This window comes from Sinocyclocheilus anshuiensis, unplaced genomic scaffold, assembly GCF_001515605.1.
Source record: "Sinocyclocheilus anshuiensis isolate Anshui unplaced genomic scaffold, SAMN03320099.WGS_v1.1 scaffold2082, whole genome shotgun sequence".
In the NCBI taxonomy this organism is placed as follows: Eukaryota; Metazoa; Chordata; class Actinopteri; order Cypriniformes; family Cyprinidae; genus Sinocyclocheilus; species Sinocyclocheilus anshuiensis.
Genome location: NW_015555845.1, coordinates 6496 through 27709, shown reverse-complemented (window position 1 = coordinate 27709; position 21214 = coordinate 6496). Strand labels below are relative to the sequence as shown.

Here is a 21214-nt window from a genome sequence, read left to right as displayed (position 1 = left end):
TCTATCCAATCACGTTGATGGATAAAAATAAAATTAAAATAAGCATATAACGACCACAAACGGAGGAAAATAGCGGAGTAAAAGTACCGGTACATCACTTAAAATGTACTCAAGTAAAAGTAAAAGTACACAATTTTTAAACTACTCAAAAAAGTACAATTACTGATAAAAACTACTTAATTACTGTAACGTATTTGTAATTCGTTACTTCACACCCCTGTATACTACAAACACTTTTTATCACATAATAAGGCAGCATAGTTTCTATACTATAATAAATGCTATGTCAATTAGCACTGCATTGTTCATATACTTTATTTATAACCTGGAGATGACTTTATTTGTGAAAAAACACAAATAAACCATATATTGTTGCAATCGTATGTTTAATGTCTTCATGTTTCCAAACATTTCTGTTTTTCTGTGAAAACAACTGTTTTCATATAGCTATAGCAAGATGCTTTTGTCCATATTAGGGATTTCCTGGTACGACTTTCTGCGCGAGAGCACCCTCCGGCTTCATGTATGAATGAAACATACACTGCACGGAGTGTTTAGCGCTCCGTGATTTTCATCTCGCCTTATTCTGGGTCCGAATAAAACATCTGGTCATGCACAGACTATCCTGTCTGTTTGAATTTAAATATATATTTATTCACACAGGCTCTTGAAAACCTTTATGCAATCTCACTTGCCTGAAAAAATGCGGGGGACGAATTTACATGATATTAAAAGTGGGGGGGGGACACGTCCACTGCGTGATCTTGACAAAAAATGTATTTTCGCGTGGTTCCTTGCATAATACTGTGTTTTGACCTAAAAACACTTCAACTAACATAATAGGTTCCTTTTCTGACAAAGTAAACCTGCTCATTAGCTCACCTGGTACAGCATTGCACTTGTGAAACAAGAGTCACAACACTCGACAGAAGAGCTCAAAGACTTATAGAAGCAAGCTAAAATGGCATGGTTGCTGTAACAAATGCATGTTTATCTCATGTTTGATTTTGCTAACACTGTCTGTTAGGTTTAGGTAGGATTTAGTGAAGATGGTAGGTTGGTTTCAAGTGTGATAAAGTATTAACCTTTTACCATCAATCGCCACACATTTTATTTTGAAAGTGCTGCAAAAATTGCAAGCCTAGACTCCTTAATGATCTCTGGTTCTTACCTTTAAACACTGGACAGATGTGGATCTGTCTCTCTCGCTGTCTGTTTGTCTCATAGGCATGGGCAGGCACATCGCTATGCAGTGCTTTTCTGCTGCATTGATGCATAAAGTGTCCAGAGTTTAGCGCTCCTCACTGTGTGCAGTGCATATTAAAATTCCTCAGTGGCTCTGCAGTCCCCTGACTCTCTCGGCCCTGCTTTCTCGCTTTTTGTTTCTTACCTGATTACAATTTCATCAGCATGAAGGGTAAAAGCTAAAGGGAATATGAAGTTACACTGTACTTTATCATTCGTTTTTCCTCATGAGTGCACTTACTGAATTATGTGAAACCACACAAAAGTACGTCATGCTGAACTTAATCCACCCAAGCTGAGGCAGTGAATGAAACTATATTGTACAATACCAGATTAAGTCACCACCTGAAGTCTGAGATGGCAATCACATGTATAAACTGTAAGAAAAAAATCAGTAGAAAAACAGAAAAAGTACTACAAAATTTTCTGCCTTGACGATATCCGTTAAAGGTGCAGTAAGTGATTTTTGAGAAACGCTGTTGATATTTGAAATCGCCAAACCAACAGGCCCTATACCCAAAAGGATCACACCCCTAACTTGGTAGCTCCGCACCCTCAAATTTACAAACATGCTATGCAACACAAGCAACTCCCACATCATTGTTGGACACACCCCTTACTGGGGATTGGCTAGAAGTGTGTCTTGGAGTTTGGTCCGATCCACTTTCAACAGTGTTTCTCAGAAATCGCTTACGGCACCTTTAAATTTACAGACATTTTTAGACATTTCATTTAGCACTAAAACACAATGCAATGCAATGTATATTTCAAAATATGGGAAAACACCAATACTGAAAATTCCTTCATATCATCATATCAAAACTTTTCTTAGTGTGTAGCATCAGAACATAGCAGGAGGGAATCAAGTTTGATCTCGCTCAAACTTCAGCTCATTGAGTGTCCATAAAAACATTGGTTTAATAGTGGAGACAAGGTTGTTGAAGCACCAATCACACACCACTTTAGAAAATTACACTAGCTAAACTAGCTAGTTTACACTAAATTTGACATTTATCTTTGATGACCAGCAGAACTATTGTAGTTTCTCATTATATTTTAATAATAGCCTAATTTATTTGACTTTTTCTGGCTTTTCAACATTAATGGAAAGAAAATGAAAAATGAAATGCACAGAATGTAGTAATTCTGCCCTAGTCTGCCCTTGTGAAAAAGAAGTACACGTTATAATACAAAATGAAAATAATATGTTTATGAAAATATTATGAAAATAATATATTTTAAAATAATATATTTACATGATAACTGAATATTGGTCTTATGTTTTCAGACACTTTGTAATTATTAAGTGATTAATTGCATATCAATTCCAATTAAATACAAAAATATTTTAGTTTAAACTTAAATGCATTTAGCTGAACTTTAGAGTGCTTTTTTCCGCATAAACAGGACTTTATATGATTATATATACTTTCATAATTTTTATTGTCTTTGAAGTGTTTAAAGTCTACTACTGAATGATCTGACAAGCATTTATAGTAAATTAAAGTATAGGTAACACTTTATTTTGATAGTCCACTTTAGACGTTCTACTAACTACAAGTAACTTTGCAACTACATGGCAACTAGCAGTCATTCAAGTATTAGACTGTCTACTTAATAAATGCTAGCACTTTATTTTGATCCCCAACAGACATTCTACAGACTATAAGTAACTTTGCAAGTATGTCAACTTACTCTGTTAACCCTAAAATTAACATAACATTATACTAATACTCTAATGAGAGTTATTTCACATATAGTTGTAAATTAATGAGTTTTTTTTTTTAAATGCTTTTAAGATTTGAAGTACACTACAGGTACACATTGAATAAAATTGTTCGCTTCTTTTTCACAAGGGTAATAACAGAATTTGTGAATATTTGTCTCCATAGAGATCGTCAGAGCCATGACCTACGTGATAAACCAAGGCATGTCCATGTACTGGGGGACCTCACGATGGACAGCTATGGAAATAATGGTAAGTAACATTTTTCCAAACAGCATTTGTCATGACAAAATTCAACGTCACCCTATTCTATTGCACTAGAATTCAAATGTATCACTTACATGACATGACAGTATTTCTGATCACTGATCATTGACTTTCTATAGGACTGAACTCAGGAGCAAACCGTGTTAGCAGAGACAACTAAATTGTCTCTTGTATCTCAGCTCCTCTATAGTGTATACTGGCCACATCACATATTTTTAGCCCTTTGACTGAAGTCAGTGTTTTGCAGTACTGTATGTTGCTGTAATTGCAGTGCAGCACAAAGCAAGTTGGCCAAACTGATATGTTGTAATTAAGCACTGACATTATTAATTCATGGGTGATAAATGGTGGCTTGATCAGGGTTTTTACAGAGAGGACACACACTGATGACCTGTAATTTGTGTGACTGTGATAATACCATGTTCTGGTGTCACACCAGATCCATCCCAAGTAAACACACCCCCACAACTGGAACTTGTGTTCACAGCCTGAAATGAGCTCTGTGCATGCATATGAAAACAAGGATTCAATGGGGTTGTCAACAGTCATGTGATATTAATATAGACTGTATATAGGAGAGACCAGGACTAGCTGTCACTTTTATTACAGTCAATATTTCTCAGGGTGTACATACCTAAAGACCTGACAACAGAAAAGCGAACAGTTCCAGCATTATTATAGAAAAAAGGCTATTTCTATTCTATTCTATTCTATTCTATTCTATTCTATTCTGTTGCTGAAAAAAAAATTGTAGTAATTTAAGTAATTCATACTTTTATTTATCAAGGATGCGTGAAATTGCTCAAAAGTGTCAGTAAACATTTATAGGCCTAAAAAAGATTTTTGTTTCAAGTAAATGCTGTTCTGAATTTTCTGTTCATCGAAAAATAATGAAAAAAAAAACATATCACAGTCTCCACAAAAAATATTAAACATCACAGTTGTTTTCAGCATTGTCAATATATTAAAATTATTTCTGAAGGAAATTCAGCTTTGCCAACACAGTTATAGTTGCTATCACAGTTAAGTTGGCTTGAGAAAGCCAACTTACTGAAATGCTATTTACTGTAATAATCTTCTTCTTCTTCTTCTTCTTCTGAGACTAAATTTGGACTGTATCTCCTCCAAGATTTTAAGCTACAACCACTAAATTCGGGTCAGACCTTCAGACTGGTTGCTATATCTGACTTGGGTTGCTATATCTTTTCTAACTGATTGGACTTATATTATTGGATATTCATTAAATGGATGATCAAAACTACGACAAGTCCCATAGACTTTTGTACAATAAGAGTTCAATTTGTGCTGCTGTCTATCACTAGCAAAGCTTAATGACTATCCTAGGACAACTCGACAAAATAATGCATACTAAGCAGCATACTAAAACATGTTATCAATGTGCTAAACATGCCAGCAACATGCTCTCAATATACTAATCATGGTAGAAACAGGTTAGCAACATGCTAATCATGCTAAAACATGATAGCAACATGTTAAATCATGCTAGCAATGTGCTAAATCATCTGTCTAATCTATCTAAACTTTCAAACTTCAAGCTTTTACAACTGCTTCAAACGTTCAGGCTAGGCTTTCTCAAGCCAACTTCTAAGTTTGTTCACAAAGTTTACTCATCTAGTTTTAAATTGAACTAATATTTCACAATATTACTGTTTTACTGTATTTTTGATCAAATAAATGCAGCTTTCTTTCAAAGGCATCTTACAGACCACCATTTTTGAACAGTAGCCTACTGTATATGAGAACACATTTTAACCTTTCAGTCTTGCCTGAATGTGGTTTTATTGTTCACTTCCTACCTATCACCCACATGAAAAAAATACTATAGTAATTTATAGTAAATACTATAGTGTTTTTGAACCATACTATAGTAAAGTACTTGAATTAATTTGTTGTGGTAATTCTATAGTTGCTGTGGTAATATAACAACTATAGTGATATAAACAAATTACTTTACCCAATACTGTACTACGTTTTCTACAACGTATATTATACTACAATAAACTACAGTTTACTGTAGTAAACCTAAAGTATACTACAGTATTTATTACAGTTTATCCGTTCACTGTAGTTAATACTACAGTATGCTGTAGCATTCATTAACAATTTGTTGTACATACTATAATATATACAGTATAATACACTTTACTACAGTATGGTTCAAAAACACTATAGTATTTGCTATAAATTACTATAGTATTCTTTTATAAACCTTCAGATTGAAGGATAGAAATAAGTATTTGAAACCGACATAAGCTCACGCTGAGAAAACTAGCATTTCTGTAAATATTTTAAACTAAACCAGCAAGTGTAATATCTGCAATATCTGCTGATCTGATGGTCCATTGGACAAATTATGAAAGAATGTGCAGGTCATATGTTAAAATTCTAGCTATTACAAATATACTGTACATACTGCATATATTTTGATATGAATGTGTAATGTAAATATTATTTTCTCTTTCTAGGAAGCATATTCTGTAGCGAGGCAGTTTAACCTGATTCCTCCAGTGTGTGAGCAGGCAGAGTATCATCTCTTCCAGAGGGAGAAGGTCGAGGTGCAGCTGCCTGAGCTCTACCATAAGATAGGCAGGTGTCAATCAATCATCATTTACTCACTCAATCTCAGTGAATAAGATACTGTCAAATTTAGAGAATTAATCAGCGAGAGCATACAGCAGCTGCTTATCTTGGTCATAAATATTACCTTGATTCTTTTGGGGACTGTAGGTGTGGGCGCCATGACATGGTCTCCTTTGGCCTGTGGGATCATCACTGGAAAGTATGAAAACGGTATCCCAGAATCCTCCAGGGCAGCTATGAAGGTACCAAGTTAAAGGCCAATTTAATGATAATTTGCTGGAATTTTCTAGAAACTTACTGCAGTGCATATACACGATCACAAATCAAATATTTATTTTCTACCATGTATCTCCCTACCTAACTCTGCTCGTCTACTTCTCTTGTCTTTTTGTCTTGAAGTCATACCAGTGGCTGAAAGACAAGATAGTCAGTGAGGACGGACGAAAGCAGCAGGCAAAGCTGAAAGAACTCGGTCATATTGCTGAGAAGTTGGGCTGCACTTTGCCTCAGCTCGCCGTAGGTAAGAATTCTCCCATTGACACTTTTACGGAGTTGTCTTACCAATCAGTCTAGACTTTTGAGCTAACAGAGCTCATGCAGGTTTTGGTTCTTGTTCTTAAATTATTGTTGAAGAGGTGTTTGCTGTATTGATTTTGCTGCATTGACACAACCAAGAAGGTGCACAAATATATATATAAGAAAATAAAGCTATTTGTTGGTATTTCTTGTGAGCATTCCTGATGGCAATATGTAAAACATGTTTATTGCATGCTTTTTAAGAGCCCTCAAAAAACTGTCACTGGTAAAATCTCCTATAATATAATTAAATTGTATATACAGTACAGTTCAAAAGTTTGGGGTCAGTAATTGATTGATTGATTGATTGATTGATTTTATTCAGCCAGGACAAATCAAATTACTCAAAAGTGACAGTAAAGACATTTATAATGTTACAAAAGATTTCTGTTTCAAATAAATGTTGAATTTTATATTAATTAAAGAATCATTATAAAAAAAATAAGGACAATAAGAATCTCAACTGCTTTTAAAATGAAGAACAACAAGAAATATTTATTGATCACCAAATCAGGATTTTAGAATGATTTCAGAAGATCATGTGACACTAAAGACTGCATTGGCTGCTAAAAATTCAATTTGTCATCACATGAATACATTACATTTTAAAATATATTAAAAGAAAAGAAAATATTTTAAATTTTAATAATTACTGTTTTTTATATAGCACTAATGAGCATAATAGACAAAAAAATATATAAAATGTTACTATCCCAAACTTTTGAACGGTAGTGTTTATATAATCATAATTCATGGGAAGTACTTTTGAATGGCCATCAATGAAGAAGTATGGGTAACACTTTCTGTGAAGCCCGTATTTATAATACATTATAAGGGTATTCTTAAGGCATTATAATGAATGCATAATGCATTATAAAAAACCTTATAATATGTTGTATCATCTCATGCATATTCATAAGAACAGTTCCTTGTAAATTAAAAAGTAATGCGTTACTTTACTAGTTACTTGAAAAAAGTAATCTGATTCCGTAACTCGCGTTACTTGTAATGCGTTACCCCCAACACTGTTTAAGAGTATGATGATTTATAACACAATTAACTCGTTGCATCCACTTTTACAATGGATTATATTTCTCAGATGATATAACATATTATAAGGTTTTTATAATGCATTATGCATTCATTATAATGCCTTAAGAATACACTTATAATGTATTATAAATACGGGCTTCATAGAAAGTGTTACTGAAGTATGATTTTTGACAACATAATAGTGTAGTAACAGTATCTGCCAGCAGAGGCTACTGCTAATGCTGGCCAACCAAACACAACCATAATACCACAATTCAGACTTACTTTTAGTTCCAATTTGCCACCTAATCTCCACAAATTGTAATCTGCTGAGAAGATTGTTTTAAAGACTTCTTTTGTCACTTTTTCTTTCCAGCCTGGTGTCTGCGGAACGAGGGAGTGAGCTCGGTACTACTAGGAACCTCAAATGCAGAGCAGCTAACTGAAAACCTGGGAGCCATACAGGTAAGGAAATGAATCGACTCTCTATGCATCATTTCATTTCCAGAATTTCCCTGACTAATTTCTCTGCACATTCAGGTTCTTCCAAAGATGACATCCCACGTGGTCTCAGACATTGATCATATACTTGGGAACAGGCCATACAGTAAGAAGGACTATCGATCCTAGGGGCTCTGGACGCAGGCTCAGGGTGAAGAGAGATATGTATGTAGCAGTGTTCGTGCCCTAGTGGTTCCTGCTCCGAATCTGTTTTCATCATCGGTCAGACCTCTCTGTGAAGCCTTAGAGTGCCGTCCTCCATAACCTGTTTTCTGCATCCCCTCTGTTTCTGCTAGTGTGCCTTTGCACCCAAACACAGCAAGAATCCCCTCGACTGGTGTCCAGGTGTCACCTTGTTACGGCACCTTGCAGGAGAGCTTCACTGACAAATGTGATCTATGAACCTTATAAACACCCATGCTTGGCCTCTGCTCTCAAAACCATCAGCCACCGGGATGTCTGGCGTATTAGCACACACACAGAGTGGAGGAACAGAGCATGTTGCCCTCTTGTGTTCAAACGCAGCAACTGCAAACCTGTTTCACAGACTGTAGAGCACAGACTCAGTGGAACAGTGTGCATTCACAAAGATTCGAGCTGTTTTGCCTGTGCAAGAATGCCTGTATTGATATTTTATGAGGGATATTTTAAAGACATTATGCGTGTTTGCTTTATAATGTGAGCCACAGGTACATGTGGTAGAAAAATAAGTAAATGCACACATCTGACCTATAGAAAATTACTTGAGCGAGAGTAGCATAAATCTATGAATACATGCTTACTGAACATGCAACTGTATTATAAACCGACCTCAATCCGCACTGCAGTCTAAATATACAGTATTAGAGTTGATCTGACATGCGTAGAATATATTATGCCAGCAGCCTAATGCATTCATGGTAATGTTTGATTATAAATGAGTGACTTGTTTTTCCTTTTAGTAACAGTATGGAAGATATTCAGAGGAAAACAACTTAAAGGGATAACCTTGTGAAAAAGAAGGGTGTTTAATTGTATTGAATGTGCACCTTTAGTGTACTTTAAATTAAAAAAAAATATATTTTTTAAAAACTGTACTTCTAGATAACATAATATCAATGCAGGCCATGTAAGTGTACTGAAATAAAGTAGTTTCATGACCATGTTTCTTAATAGGACTTTTAAAATGTCAGATGAAATTATTTACTTTGAAGTACATTTTTTAAATCATTTTGTTTTAATATGTTGTTGTGCTTTAAAAGAAGTACACTTATTTTATAAGTAAATATTATACATATTAAAGCACATGGAAAATACTGACTAACTGTAGTGTGTTATTTGTAGTGTGTAGTGTTATTCCATTTAAAGTTAATACATTTTAAATGTACCTCATCATTACAAATGTGTAATACATATATATTTAAATATGTTATATATAGGTTTCTATGGAAATTACATGAAAGTATATTTTAGTTTACCATAAATGCACTTTAACCACATTTCAAAGACAAAAGAAATAATTATGAAATGATAAATAAAGATGTACTGAAGTCCTGTTTAAGTGGATCAAAAACACTCTAAAGTTTAGCTGACTACATTTAATATAAATTTAAACCGTAATACATTTTCATTTTCCAAAAATACTACATTCAGTTTGCACTTAAGTATATTCTTATATTCTTAAGTGTATTATTTCCATAATAAGTACTCTTTTTAAAAGTATTCTAAAGTTTTCTTTTTCACAAGGGTAGTTCACCCAGAAATGAAAATTCTATCTTCATTTACTTAAAAAAAAAGAAAAAGAAAAAGAAAGAAAGTCACTAGGTCACTTGTTGTTTCTGACCCAATAGACCTTCATTGTATGGATAAAAACATTGTAAACTGATGTATAAAGAGATGTTAAAAAGAAACAAAACTGAGGGTCAGTGAAAGACGAGTTTTCATTTATGGGTGGACTGTCCCTTTAAGAATCAAGGAGCTCCCAATATGCATGGCAGCATTAAGATATAATGGGAGCGAAACTGATTTACTGTTTGCGGGTGCCTCATGTTTGATTTTATAGCTCTTGCTTGCCCTACTTGAAAGCCATTCTTTATCATGCCCTAGCTATTTTAAACAAAGATGAGCTGCTTTACCCTGTAGTATGTTAGAGTGTAAGTACAGAGTGTTTAGATTAATTTGAAACTTGTTGGAATTTGGCTTGAGCAAACAAGATGGTTCTGTATAGAAAAAATAAAGAGTGAAACTTCAAAGAAACACAGAAGGCTTTATGAGATCCTTGTGTACGTAGTGTTACCTTTAGTCTCCCTGCAGAGTGCCTTGACTCTCACCTGCATGAACATTAGGGCTTGCCCATTCTCCCATGGGTCCATGAGTGTAATACTGTGAGCTTTTCTCAATTGTAAATGATGTCTTTTACAAAAACATAGAAATCACACCATATGGTGACTATTGTTTTCTAAAGTTTGTAACATTGTTTCTGAGAAAAGAGGAGCTGTTGGATACACAGGCTGTTCTGAATTTCTGCATCAGGGTCTTTTATCATATCATGCATCTCTCACCCTGTATGGCAGCAGTGTACTTCTGTAAATATAAATATGTAAACAGTACATAGAGGTAGATTATATGCTTGAAATAAAAATGCATAAGGCCAGTAAACCCATGTGTGTTTCCTTATTGGGCAATATACCAGTAGACACAATAAGCTGGTGAACAACCGGTAGACATTTTGTATTATCGCAATTAGGTTCACATGACATTGGAGTTTGGCTCACATTCCATTTTTTAAATGGAGAGGATGATTTATGACCTGTACTGCAGCCATCCACCAGGGGGCGATTGAAATGTTTTGGCTTCATTTTTCAGGATATGTGAGGAACGTCTGGGGCCTCATTTATAAAGTGTGCATACGCTCAGATTTGGTCTTAGAGTGTGTGTACGCTTAAATCCACGTCAGCGCTATTTGTAAAAAATTGGCTTTGACGTAGAAAAGTGCTTAGCGTCACGTCAGGGTCTGAGCAGACGTACGCAACTTTTTTCTTGTCAGAGTACTGCAGGTTTTTGGAAATGTAAGCTGTTCTTGCAGCTCGCTGTTCTAAATTAAAGCATTTGGACGATGACTGGTGATCTTTTATATGTTAACGGCATTATTAGGAGTCGCTTACAAGGCAGAGAGCTGAAACCATTCAGTTGCGCTTAAGTTCAAGATCATTTGCGATGCATAGATTTCACATCTGAAAGAGCGGCATATGTGCGTTTTCTGTGCGTAAGTTCATTCTATGAATCACACGTACGCATATTTAAGAGATAATCGTAAATTCAAATTTAGGATGCTTATGAGGAAATGACATTGTATTTCATTGCTCTCATATATATACACACACACATATATATATATATATATATATATATATATACACATAGCTTTAATGTATAGTCAATTAATAAAGTATAAACTTCTCAATGTTTTATTTTTATTACATTTGATTAATTTTCTTGCATTTGCATCTTTTTCCATTGTAATTATTTGTCTTACTGGTATCACAAAAGCCATTATTTACAGCAGAAGTAACTATGTTGTATCCTAAGAACAATTTTTTTCTGATATCTAACATTTTAGTCACATTATCCTCTACATTCCTTATATTAAAATGACAAAATATGTGAGTAAACAGTCTTTTATTGGTACAAAACAAAAACAAGAGAAGACCAGACAAAAAAAGGCCTTAACCAATCATGAATTTCATGAAACTTTAACCGATGAAATGATAAACGCCCTCCTAAAAGATAACAAACCTCCTTTAACAAATTGCCTTGCCTGCCCCCACCCCCAATCCTCTCATTTGTTTGTTCCTCAAGCTTCTCCTCCTAATGCAATCAGTCTTTTATTTGGACCCTGTTGACAGCAAGGCGATCAGACCTGAAGAGGCACTAATGGACAGAATGTAGTTCCTGTGACAGACATATAAGGTAAACGTTAGACATCTAGACCAATCAATAGGCTTCAACAGACACAAAGACTAAATATTACAGTAAACTTACACTGTTGGATTGAAGTTCTTCAGCAAGAAGAAAGAGGCAATGATGACAATCAAAAGGAACAGAGTGTTGTTGTAAAAGATGGAAAAAGTGGTGGCCTCGTAATCAGCGACCTCATTCTTCTTCCACAGGATCCTGCAACAAAGACTCGCTGTTAGCAACAGAGAACTTCCAAAATGACAGAATGAGCATGTTCTGTAGCATATTTAAGACAGCAGATCAACAGGATCCATATAAAACATTTTTTGCCATCATTGTCAGCAGTGTTGTTATTTTTATCTAAGACAGAAACTATTAAAAATAACAACAAACAATTCAGTAACTGAAATAAATCAATTAAAAAAATTACACAAGACTGATTTGTGTACTTCAGCTGAAATAAGCTCAAGTTAAAGTACCAGAATTACTAAAAAAAAAAAATACTAAAACTGAAATAAAAAGAAAAACAAGAAATAAACTTAAGCTATACAGAAATATAAAACTAAGAAACCTGAAAATATAAAAATAAATACTATTTAAAATAATGAACACCATACTATAAAAACATTAAGATTTTGTGAATGACAGCTGACAAAACCATCAGTATTTATCACAATTAAGACTAACATACCTCTCGTCCTTCTCTTTGCGGGACATTTTGCGGTTGTCGGCCTCAGAGAGCTTGCGGGTCACTTCCTTGGACACGGCGTCTTCACGTTTCTGAGCGACTCTGAAAGTAAAAGTACAAAATTATTAACTCAGTCTTCTAGTAAAGTTGACAAAAGCTATAAGGGTCTCGGAAAACAGAGAGAAAAGAAAAGAATGCATTGAAACTATGTGTGAGGTTTCATTTAGGTATTCTTACTTGTGCTTGAGGACAAATTTGACGTTCTTGTAAGCAAAGGCAACCAGGTAGGTGCTGACTAGAGTCACGACTGCATACAGCACTGCAGACTGGACCAAATCCATATGCCAGATCCTCCAAAACAGCCCTGTTAAATAATACATATGCAAGAACCAGGTGAGAACAACATCATTTTGCTACTACAATTTATTCACAATGAATAACTTAAGTAAAACAATAACAGTGGTCATCAGTCATCAGAGAGACCACAAATAGTGTTGCATAAACGCTTTAAGCGAGAATCATCTTAACGTAACTTATATCTAAACTAGAGTAGAGTAGAGTAGAGTAGAGTAGAGTAGAATAGAATAGAGTAGAATAGAGTAGAGTAGGCAGCTCACTTTTGAGGAACAACCTACACATCAGGAGGAATGCTGAGAGTCTCATTAGCAGGAACAGATGAGGAACTTACAGATGGGGATCGCGGACACGATTAGCGCATTGCCGTAGAACAGCGCCGTAGATTTGGCCGACAGGTTCCTGCTGAAGTCCTGCAGGAGAAGATCCTCCTCTGACTGCTGTTTGTTGCCGCCTTTGGGTGCCATGTCTCCGGTCTGCGCTCCTCTGCGATTCTTGGCTTGAGTGAAAAGAGAGAAAGACACGTATGTGATCCGAATGAACGAAGCGCTTACGCCGCGTCAGCACAAACAGTGACGTGGTATTGATGCGCGCAGGGGCAGAGCTCAAGGAGTCTCGCGGAGCTGCTGCCCTCTAGTGTCCGGGAGGAGCAACCGCATTTACAGCATTAGATTACCCAATAATCACATTTTGGTCATAATTTGCTCACACTTATGATGTTTCAAATCTATACGTTGTTGTTTTTGTTTAGTTTTTTTCATCTTGCCATACTATAAGTCCTGTCATAACCGAGTCCTGTCAAACGGAAAAAAAAACACGAATTTGATTATTATGTCCATACGAATAAGAATCATATGATTTTTTTACCTATAAGTTTTATAAAATGTATGTTTATATATATACACAGTATATATATATATATATATATTTGAGACGCATGTATATTTGTTGACCACTAGATGGAGACAGATATTAAAGTTTACGGAAAAGTTAAAGAACGTTTGAGACCATGTACTTCTTTTGTTATTATCTTAGTAGAAAGTATGACACTAGTTCAGATTAATCTGAATTAGTTCACTAAAACTCAGAAATCGTGCCCTTATAAACAAATTGCCTATTAGATGATAGCCTATATTAGCTCATTTAAACATTAAACATTAATTTTGTTTTATGCTATACCTCAAATGTTTTTTATTGTTGTTGTTTTTTTGTTTTTTAGTCTGAACAGTGTTTTCATGTATTAATGCGCCTTTGTTAAATAGTAAACATGTATTATTTGGAAGTATTTGAGAGAATACAAATAGTGATTATGTCCTATTAATTCTTGCTAAAATCTTTATGCATAAAGCCACATTTAAAGACCCAACTTTTTTCACAAATGTGTATTTGTATATTTTCATTAGATTGGTTCTATATTTGTTGTTAAGTGCTCTAAACATGCAAGTTTCAGTCTTGCTTTACCTCCGTTGTGAATTGATACACTGCAGATCAAAAAAATAAAAAAAAAAGCGAATAAAAAAATCCTGATCCTATCGTTTCCCAGGACAGACTTGTTAAAAATTGAAAACAAAATGTGACACTGACAGGTTTTCAAGTATTGTTTGAAATTTAATTCGTAATACAACAAAGGTAGACTTTTATTGCTGACTCACAATGCAGATAGGCTTACTGAGACAATGGTGTCTCTCTGTCTACTTTTATTTTTTCACCTCAACAACGACTGAAGTATCATTCATTTTCTTTAGGGAAGAAACTCAACCTGCCACCATAAATGTCTGATAAAAGCAGATTTTTTTTTTTCATGTCTGAGACATCATTGCTCTGTGAAGAGAAGTTTGGAACAGATCATTTTTTATGAACACTCAGCTGAGATTTTAGGTAGGCCTACCCTGAAGCTGGTGAATTTTTGTACTCTACATAAGAGAATAAATTACACTCTTTACCACCAAGTCACCTGATAACTTAATGACATTTACATAACGACAACTTTGACCTGGGTTTGGAAAGGCAGAAGCACAGATGATAAAAATAATAATTGTGAGGAGAGAAAGAAATGAGAATGAAAGTGAACTGAGAACTAGCTGACTGTACACGTCATTGCACAATGGTTGTAGATGATAAAGGAAAGCAGAAAGCACCAGGGAGACACTAGTCAGGGCAAAGTTCAGGTAAACACATCCTGGGTTTCCCCGGTCAACAAAGGGCAGTTATGAAATGGGTGTAGACCTCAGGGTTTGTTTCTTTATTTGACATCAGAATGACTAGCAGCCTAGATCTGGTTTGATCGCATTTCTGGAGAATGGGTGGATCCGTTCAATGGCAGCCAGTTATGCATTTGACGGTGTTTTGATCCGAAAGCACCCGACTTTAAGAGGTTGCATATGATGACTGTGCTGACAGCGTTGTGTATTCTGTCAGTAGCACTTGCTTTTTGTTCTCTTACCATTTTTAGATCTAGGGCGTATTCAAAATGCATGGCAGGATTTGTAAATGGTAGATTGCCAAATGCAACATTAAAGAAAAAAAAGATTTGTAGTGAACAGGTTACACCAGGGGTAGGCAAGTTCGGTCCTAGAGAGCCGCAGTCCTGCAGAGTTCAGCTCCAACTCTAATCAAACACACCTGAACAAGCTAATCAATGTCTTCAGGATTACTAAGGCTATAGGCAGGTGAGTTTTTTTTTTCAGGGTTGGAGCTGAACTCTCTAGGACCGAACTTGCCTACCCCTGGGTTACACTATTCAGAAAGACAAATGAAAACATCATGACTGAGCAAGAAGCAAAGAAATAGGAGATCAGAAAACTTGGTTGTGTTAGCCAGGGTTTGGTTGTGATGACAGAATTTTCATTTTTGGGTGAACTATCCCTCTACTAATCGTCATGCTCATCTGCAGGCATCTTATTAAGATGCATATAAACATTATGTGCACATGCATTTATGTGTCCGGTGCATCTGTATTTTAGATATCTAAAATTTCTCCAGCTAGGTGTGTTTACACATTGAGTGACAATATCTGGGAAAAGTGTTCTGTGTCTGTTTGCTCATATGTCCAAAAGCTTCACTTTTGTTCCATCTCTCTCTCAAAACTCAAACTCATAACATTATAAAATACTGAAACTGAAAGACTTGTGATAAATAAACCAAACAGTCAAATGTACTAGTGCGTTTCACTCAAATATTAAACTCAAATGTTATTTGAACATAGCAGTTGATTATATTAAACAGATAAAAATGAGTCACAGCAGAATTTTAGTACTCATGCTTTGCTTCAGACTCTGAACGCATAGTAAATGTTGAAATTAAGTGTTAATGTTTTGCACAAGATCTCTTAGTGTTTAATGTTCTGTTATGCTAATCTAAAAGGGTTTCTGTTATGAGTTTTTTTGGGGTTACCACTATATTGAGGAGTAAAACCTGTATAGGTCAAGGATGGGCCAAAGAATGATATGATTCTTTGTTTAAAAAGCAGTAATAGCACAGTTTTTGCAAGTTACAGACTTGTGTGGTATTGCAAGCAGTTAACTACAAGATGTTTGAGTTCATTTAATGTTTCCATTTTTAATAGATTCAACTAATACACAACACAAGAACACAAACTATTTAAGTGGAGTGTTTAACTGTATATATTAAGTAGCATTCTTGTTTACTGAACTCAAATTAAATAAGTTTATAGTAATCTGTTTCTTCAATAATTTCTGTAAAAATATTAAATGTTTTCTAGGATTCTGGGCGTTTTCCATGGCATTTCTATGTCATTCTATACAGAGTGATTGTTTGTGCTTTGATATGCAGTTGCTAGGTTAACTGGTAACTGTTTTATCAAAGTGGTTTTATCAAGTTTTATCGTCTGCAAGACAAAATCCTCAAAAAAAAGCACACATTTCCTCAACAAAAAGTACAATTTAAGGTATCATTAATGATGTTACTCAAGAACTGCATCCTGTTATGGAAGTCAATACTAAATCAGAATCTCAAATGGCTTTTTGTTTGTAATAAGGGTCATGATGTTCTTCAGAAGAACAGAGCACATGCTTAGCCTGAGGCCAAAGGCTTGAAGCAAACAACGAAAAGAGAGGGAAAGAAAACCTCAACACATTGACATTTTGTCAGGAGAGGAAAGCTCATTCATCTATCTGCATCTGAAAGGTCACTGCGTTTTGTGTAGCTTCAACCCTGCGTGTGAAGAACACGGGAGATGGAAAAACAAACTTGGTGTGACCACTCAAAAAGCAAAAACAACACAGCAGGGACTCCAACAAAAAGCGGAGGTGGAGGGTTAAATAAAAAAATAAAAACTCAGCTGCTCTTTGACTTTAAAACTGACCTTTTCATCTAAGGGAAGACCAGAACAAATACTGAAGAAGAGACAGAAAGAGAAGGAAATAATGACTGCTGAGTTAGCTTGACATTACGGTCATCAAAGTTTGTGTGCCCAAAATGACTTCACCGTTTGTGCATCTTTGAAGATACATGAGGAAAGAACATATGGTTTTGTGTGAGCTATTATTATGTGGCCAATATGCTGAACAAACACATATTGTGCACAAACAGACACATGCAGAATTCATGTGACTTCATATGGCAAAAAGACTGGGTTGGAAAAGTAAAAATGATGCTATGAACTAAATCACAGCTAGGTTTATAGTGTGTTTTTTTCTTCCAGTTTGAAACTACTTCAATGTGACTGTGTGCAAATATGTGAAAAAAGAGCATAAATAAGTACACCCCATTAAACATAATGGTATATATATATATATATATATATATCATCTTTTTTGGTAATTGGTAGATTTGCTGGAACTTTATATTTCCAAAAAACACTAATATGTCTTCTGTGTAAAGATAAATTGCTGAAATTGTTAGGTTTCATAGGAGATGATGTATTAATTTGTGCTGTTTAATGTAGTTAATTATACACAGACTTTTGAAGGTAACCTATGTAGACTACTCTTTGAAGTATGCACTTCCTTCTGCGTTTTTAGTACAAGGAAGTTCATACTTCTGTTGCCTTTCGATTCGTTCACTTCGACATTACATTACTATGCTTATGGGAAAACCCTTCCTCCAAATACTACTGAATCCTTATTGAATCACGCCAGTGAAACTGGCCAATGGCGTTCAAGTGTGCGAAATATGAGGGGCTCCCCTCTCTATGTAAGACAGCGCTTGTGCGTCATTCATTCAGAATCTTTTCTTTCAGCCAACCTTCTACGAGAAGCAAGAAGCCTATCATCAAGAGTACTCACCGTGATCTACAAGCTGCAGCGGACACGCCTTCTCTCCCCTGCTGTGTTCCGGTGAGCTTCGGACAAGGATGACCTCTCGCGATTGCCTCTCCTACGCGGAGCCAATCAAACTCTCAGATGGCCACGAATCGTGCGTCTTTTGCCTGGGTCGCGCCCACGCAGAAGCGGAGCTTGGGGGGTCGGACTGCCCCCACTGTGGAGATATGAGCCTTCGGACTGTCAGGCTTCGTGTTGCCATCGTCCAAGGTGATGAACTCCCAAATAGCTCTGCCGCGCTCTTCCTCTGCAGCCTCTTTTGAGCCAAGGAGTAAATTGCCGCGAGCTTCCGATGTGGATCTGTCCGGGTCAGGTGACGAGCTCACTCAGTGCCCACACGCTCCTCACCCCACTGGTGCAGGTTCCCTTCCAGTGCGCTTCATGACCGCTGATCTCCGTCCCTCCCCCGGCGCGTGAGATATGATGTCTTTCAGTGCCATGGAGGACGCTGAGGATGAAGATGATGCCATTTCGTCTCCATCATAGTGATGTCGAGCTCCTAAGCATCCTGACCAAGGCGGTTGATAAGCTCGGTTTGGAGTGGGCACCTCCTTCTGAGCCGGCCAGAAGCCTTCTGGACGAGTGGTACCTCCAGTCGGACCGTGGCTGAAAGGACACCCCGTGGAGGCCCGGCCCCTTTTTCCCGGAGGTGCACGACGAAATAGCAAAGTCGTGGAACGCGCCGCTCACCAGTCGAGTGCACAATCCGGGATCCTCCCTCCTGTCATCTGTGGACGGCGCTGACCGAGTGGGGTATGTTAAACTTCCCCCCGTGCAGGAAGCTGTTGCTGCCCACCTCTGTCCTGCAGCCGCGGCGAACTGGAGAGTAAGAAACAACGAGTCTCTCCCCTCTAAACCTTGCCGCGCAACCGCAAACATCGCTGGCAATGATTTCTCTGCGGCAGGCCAGGCAGCTTCAGCACTGCACGTCATGGCGATACTCCAGGTGTATCAGGCCAAACTTCTCAAGTCTCTGGATGAGGGTGGCCCGGACCCTGAAGTCTTCAAAGAGCTCCGACGCACCACGGATCTGGCCCTCAGAGCGACGAAAGTTACAGCTCGCACGATCAGCCCCAACATGGGGAATCTTGTAGTGCTGGATCGTCACCTGTGGCTTACCCTGACTGAGTTGAAAGACTCAGAGAAGACGGCCCTTCTGGACGCACCCGTGAATCCATCAGGTCTCTTTGGAGCAGTGGTGGAGATGTTCATGGAGTGCTTCGTCGAAGCGCAGAAACAGTGTAAGGTTACATTCAGGTAGCCCCCCCGCCACAGGCGCTTCCTGAGATTTGCATTCGAGGGGATAGCGTATCAATTCACGGTCGTTCCCTTCGACTTATCCCTGGCCCCTTGTACGTTTACGAAGTGCATGGATGCTGCTCTCTCTCCTCTAAAGCAGAGCGGAATGCGCATCCTGAACTATCTTGACAATTTGCTAGTCTTAGCCCAATCAGAGAATGCGCTGCTCAGCGACAAGCTCAGACTTCTCGCTCATGTTCAGAGCTTAGGGCTGACTGTGAATATGCAAAAGAGCATGCTGGTACAGAGCCAGAACATCTCCTTTTTAGGAGAGGAACTGAATTAAATCAATATGTGAGCGCGTCTGTCGGAGGAGCACACACAAAAACTGATCAGCTCTCTCGCAGTCTTCAAGTTAGGACACTCTCCCCCGCTGAAATGCTTTCAGAGGACGCTCGGCCAGACAGCTGCCACCTCAACAGTGTGCAAATTAGGACTCCTACATATGTGACCGCTTCAGCTCTGGCTGAAAAGTCGCATGCCACAGAGCGCATGGTGCGCGGGCACCTTGTGCGTACGAGTAACGCACGACTGCTTGAAAGCGCTGACTGCTTGAAAGCGCTGACCCCTTGGCGCGATATGACTCTGTATCGCCGGGGTGTTCCTATTGGCCAAGTGATCAGGAGAAAGACTGTTACGACAGATGCATGAGGCACGGGTTGGGGAGCCGTATGCGACGGCAGACCAGCCTTCGGGACGTGGTCAGAAACTGAGAAGTTGTGGCACATAAACTGGCTGGAGCTCTGTGCTGTACACCTAGCGCTCGAGTGCTTTCTCCCAGACATTCTCCACCGTCACCTTCTCATCAGGACAGACAACATGACAGTGGTAGCGCTTATACATCACCAAGGGGGTGTGAGCTCGCGGCCACTGCTGCGGCTGGCGAGAGACCTTCTTCTGTGGGCAGATCAACACCTCCTCTCCATCCGGGCAGTACATGTCCCTGGTCGCCTGAATCACAGCGCAGACTTACTGTCGAGGGGCGGGGTGATCCACGGAGAATGGAGATTACACCCTTTGACAGTCAATATGATTTGGAGTGTATTTGGCAGGGCAGAGGTGGATCTCTTCGCATCAGCGGAGAACACTCATTGCCCGCTGTTTTATTCACCGACACGTTCTCCCCTGGGAGTGGATGCACTAGCTCACAGCTGGCCGAAAGTATGCAAGTATGCCTTTCCTCCAGTGAAACTTCTGCCTCGCGTGCTTTGCAAAATCAGAGAGAAAAGGGAATCTGTTCTGTTAGTGGCACCGAAATGGCCCAACCAGCCGTGGTTCCCAGAACTAGTGGAGATGCTGGTAGCCCCCCCGTGGACTGTCCCACTGAAGAGAGACCTCCTCTCTCAAGCACAAGGAACGATATGGCACCCAAATCCAGAGTCATGGAGCCTTCATGTCTGGCCGCTCGACGGGGCTTGCCAGTAACAGATGCACTTCCTCAGTGCGTGTTGAACACTATCTCTGAGGCTACGGCTCCTTCCACGAGGCGTCTTTACGCACATAAATGGAGAGTTTTCACAAATTGGTGTGTATTGCGGGGCGAAGACCCATATAACTGCCCAATACCAATAATTCTTGCCTTCCTTCACGAGCGATTTGATAGTGGTCGTATGCCATCCACATTGAAAGTGTATGTGGCCGCTATAACAGCCTTTCACGGGCCGGGGCGGAGCCGCTTAATACACTCTTGCTGTGCGCTGTACGTGC

The 21214-nt window shown here is 38.0% G+C and overlaps 2 protein-coding genes across 3 annotated transcripts in view; one reads left to right on the top strand and one right to left on the bottom strand.

Moving 5' to 3' along the window:
• The window catches only part of LOC107675612 (voltage-gated potassium channel subunit beta-1-like), a 116559-nt gene extending 107616 nt beyond the window's left edge, over positions 1-8943 (top strand). Inside the window, exons 9-15 of one of the 2 annotated variants that reach the window (XM_016470017.1) lie at positions 3138-3223; positions 5725-5845; positions 5987-6081; positions 6239-6359; positions 7824-7912; positions 7988-8113; positions 8245-8943. In XM_016470017.1, the coding sequence (XP_016325503.1) occupies positions 3138-3223; positions 5725-5845; positions 5987-6081; positions 6239-6359; positions 7824-7912; positions 7988-8077 (602 nt within the window). In that variant the 3' untranslated portion in view covers positions 8078-8113; positions 8245-8943. Of the gene's footprint in view, positions 1-3137; positions 3224-5724; positions 5846-5986; positions 6082-6238; positions 6360-7823; positions 7913-7987 lie in introns of both variants that reach the window. The other variant, XM_016470016.1, reaches the window with a different exon arrangement.
• A 2645-nt stretch (positions 8944-11588) lies between these two features.
• LOC107675610 (translocon-associated protein subunit gamma) lies at positions 11589-13507 on the bottom strand. Its single transcript, XM_016470013.1, has 5 exons — positions 13261-13507; positions 12810-12936; positions 12576-12674; positions 11969-12100; positions 11589-11878 (listed from the first exon to the last, which is right to left on the bottom strand). Exons 1-5 carry the CDS (start codon positions 13391-13393, stop codon positions 11812-11814), a joined length of 558 nt encoding a protein of 185 aa, XP_016325499.1. The 5' UTR covers positions 13394-13507; the 3' UTR covers positions 11589-11811.
• Positions 13508-21214: the final 7707 nt, after the last annotated feature.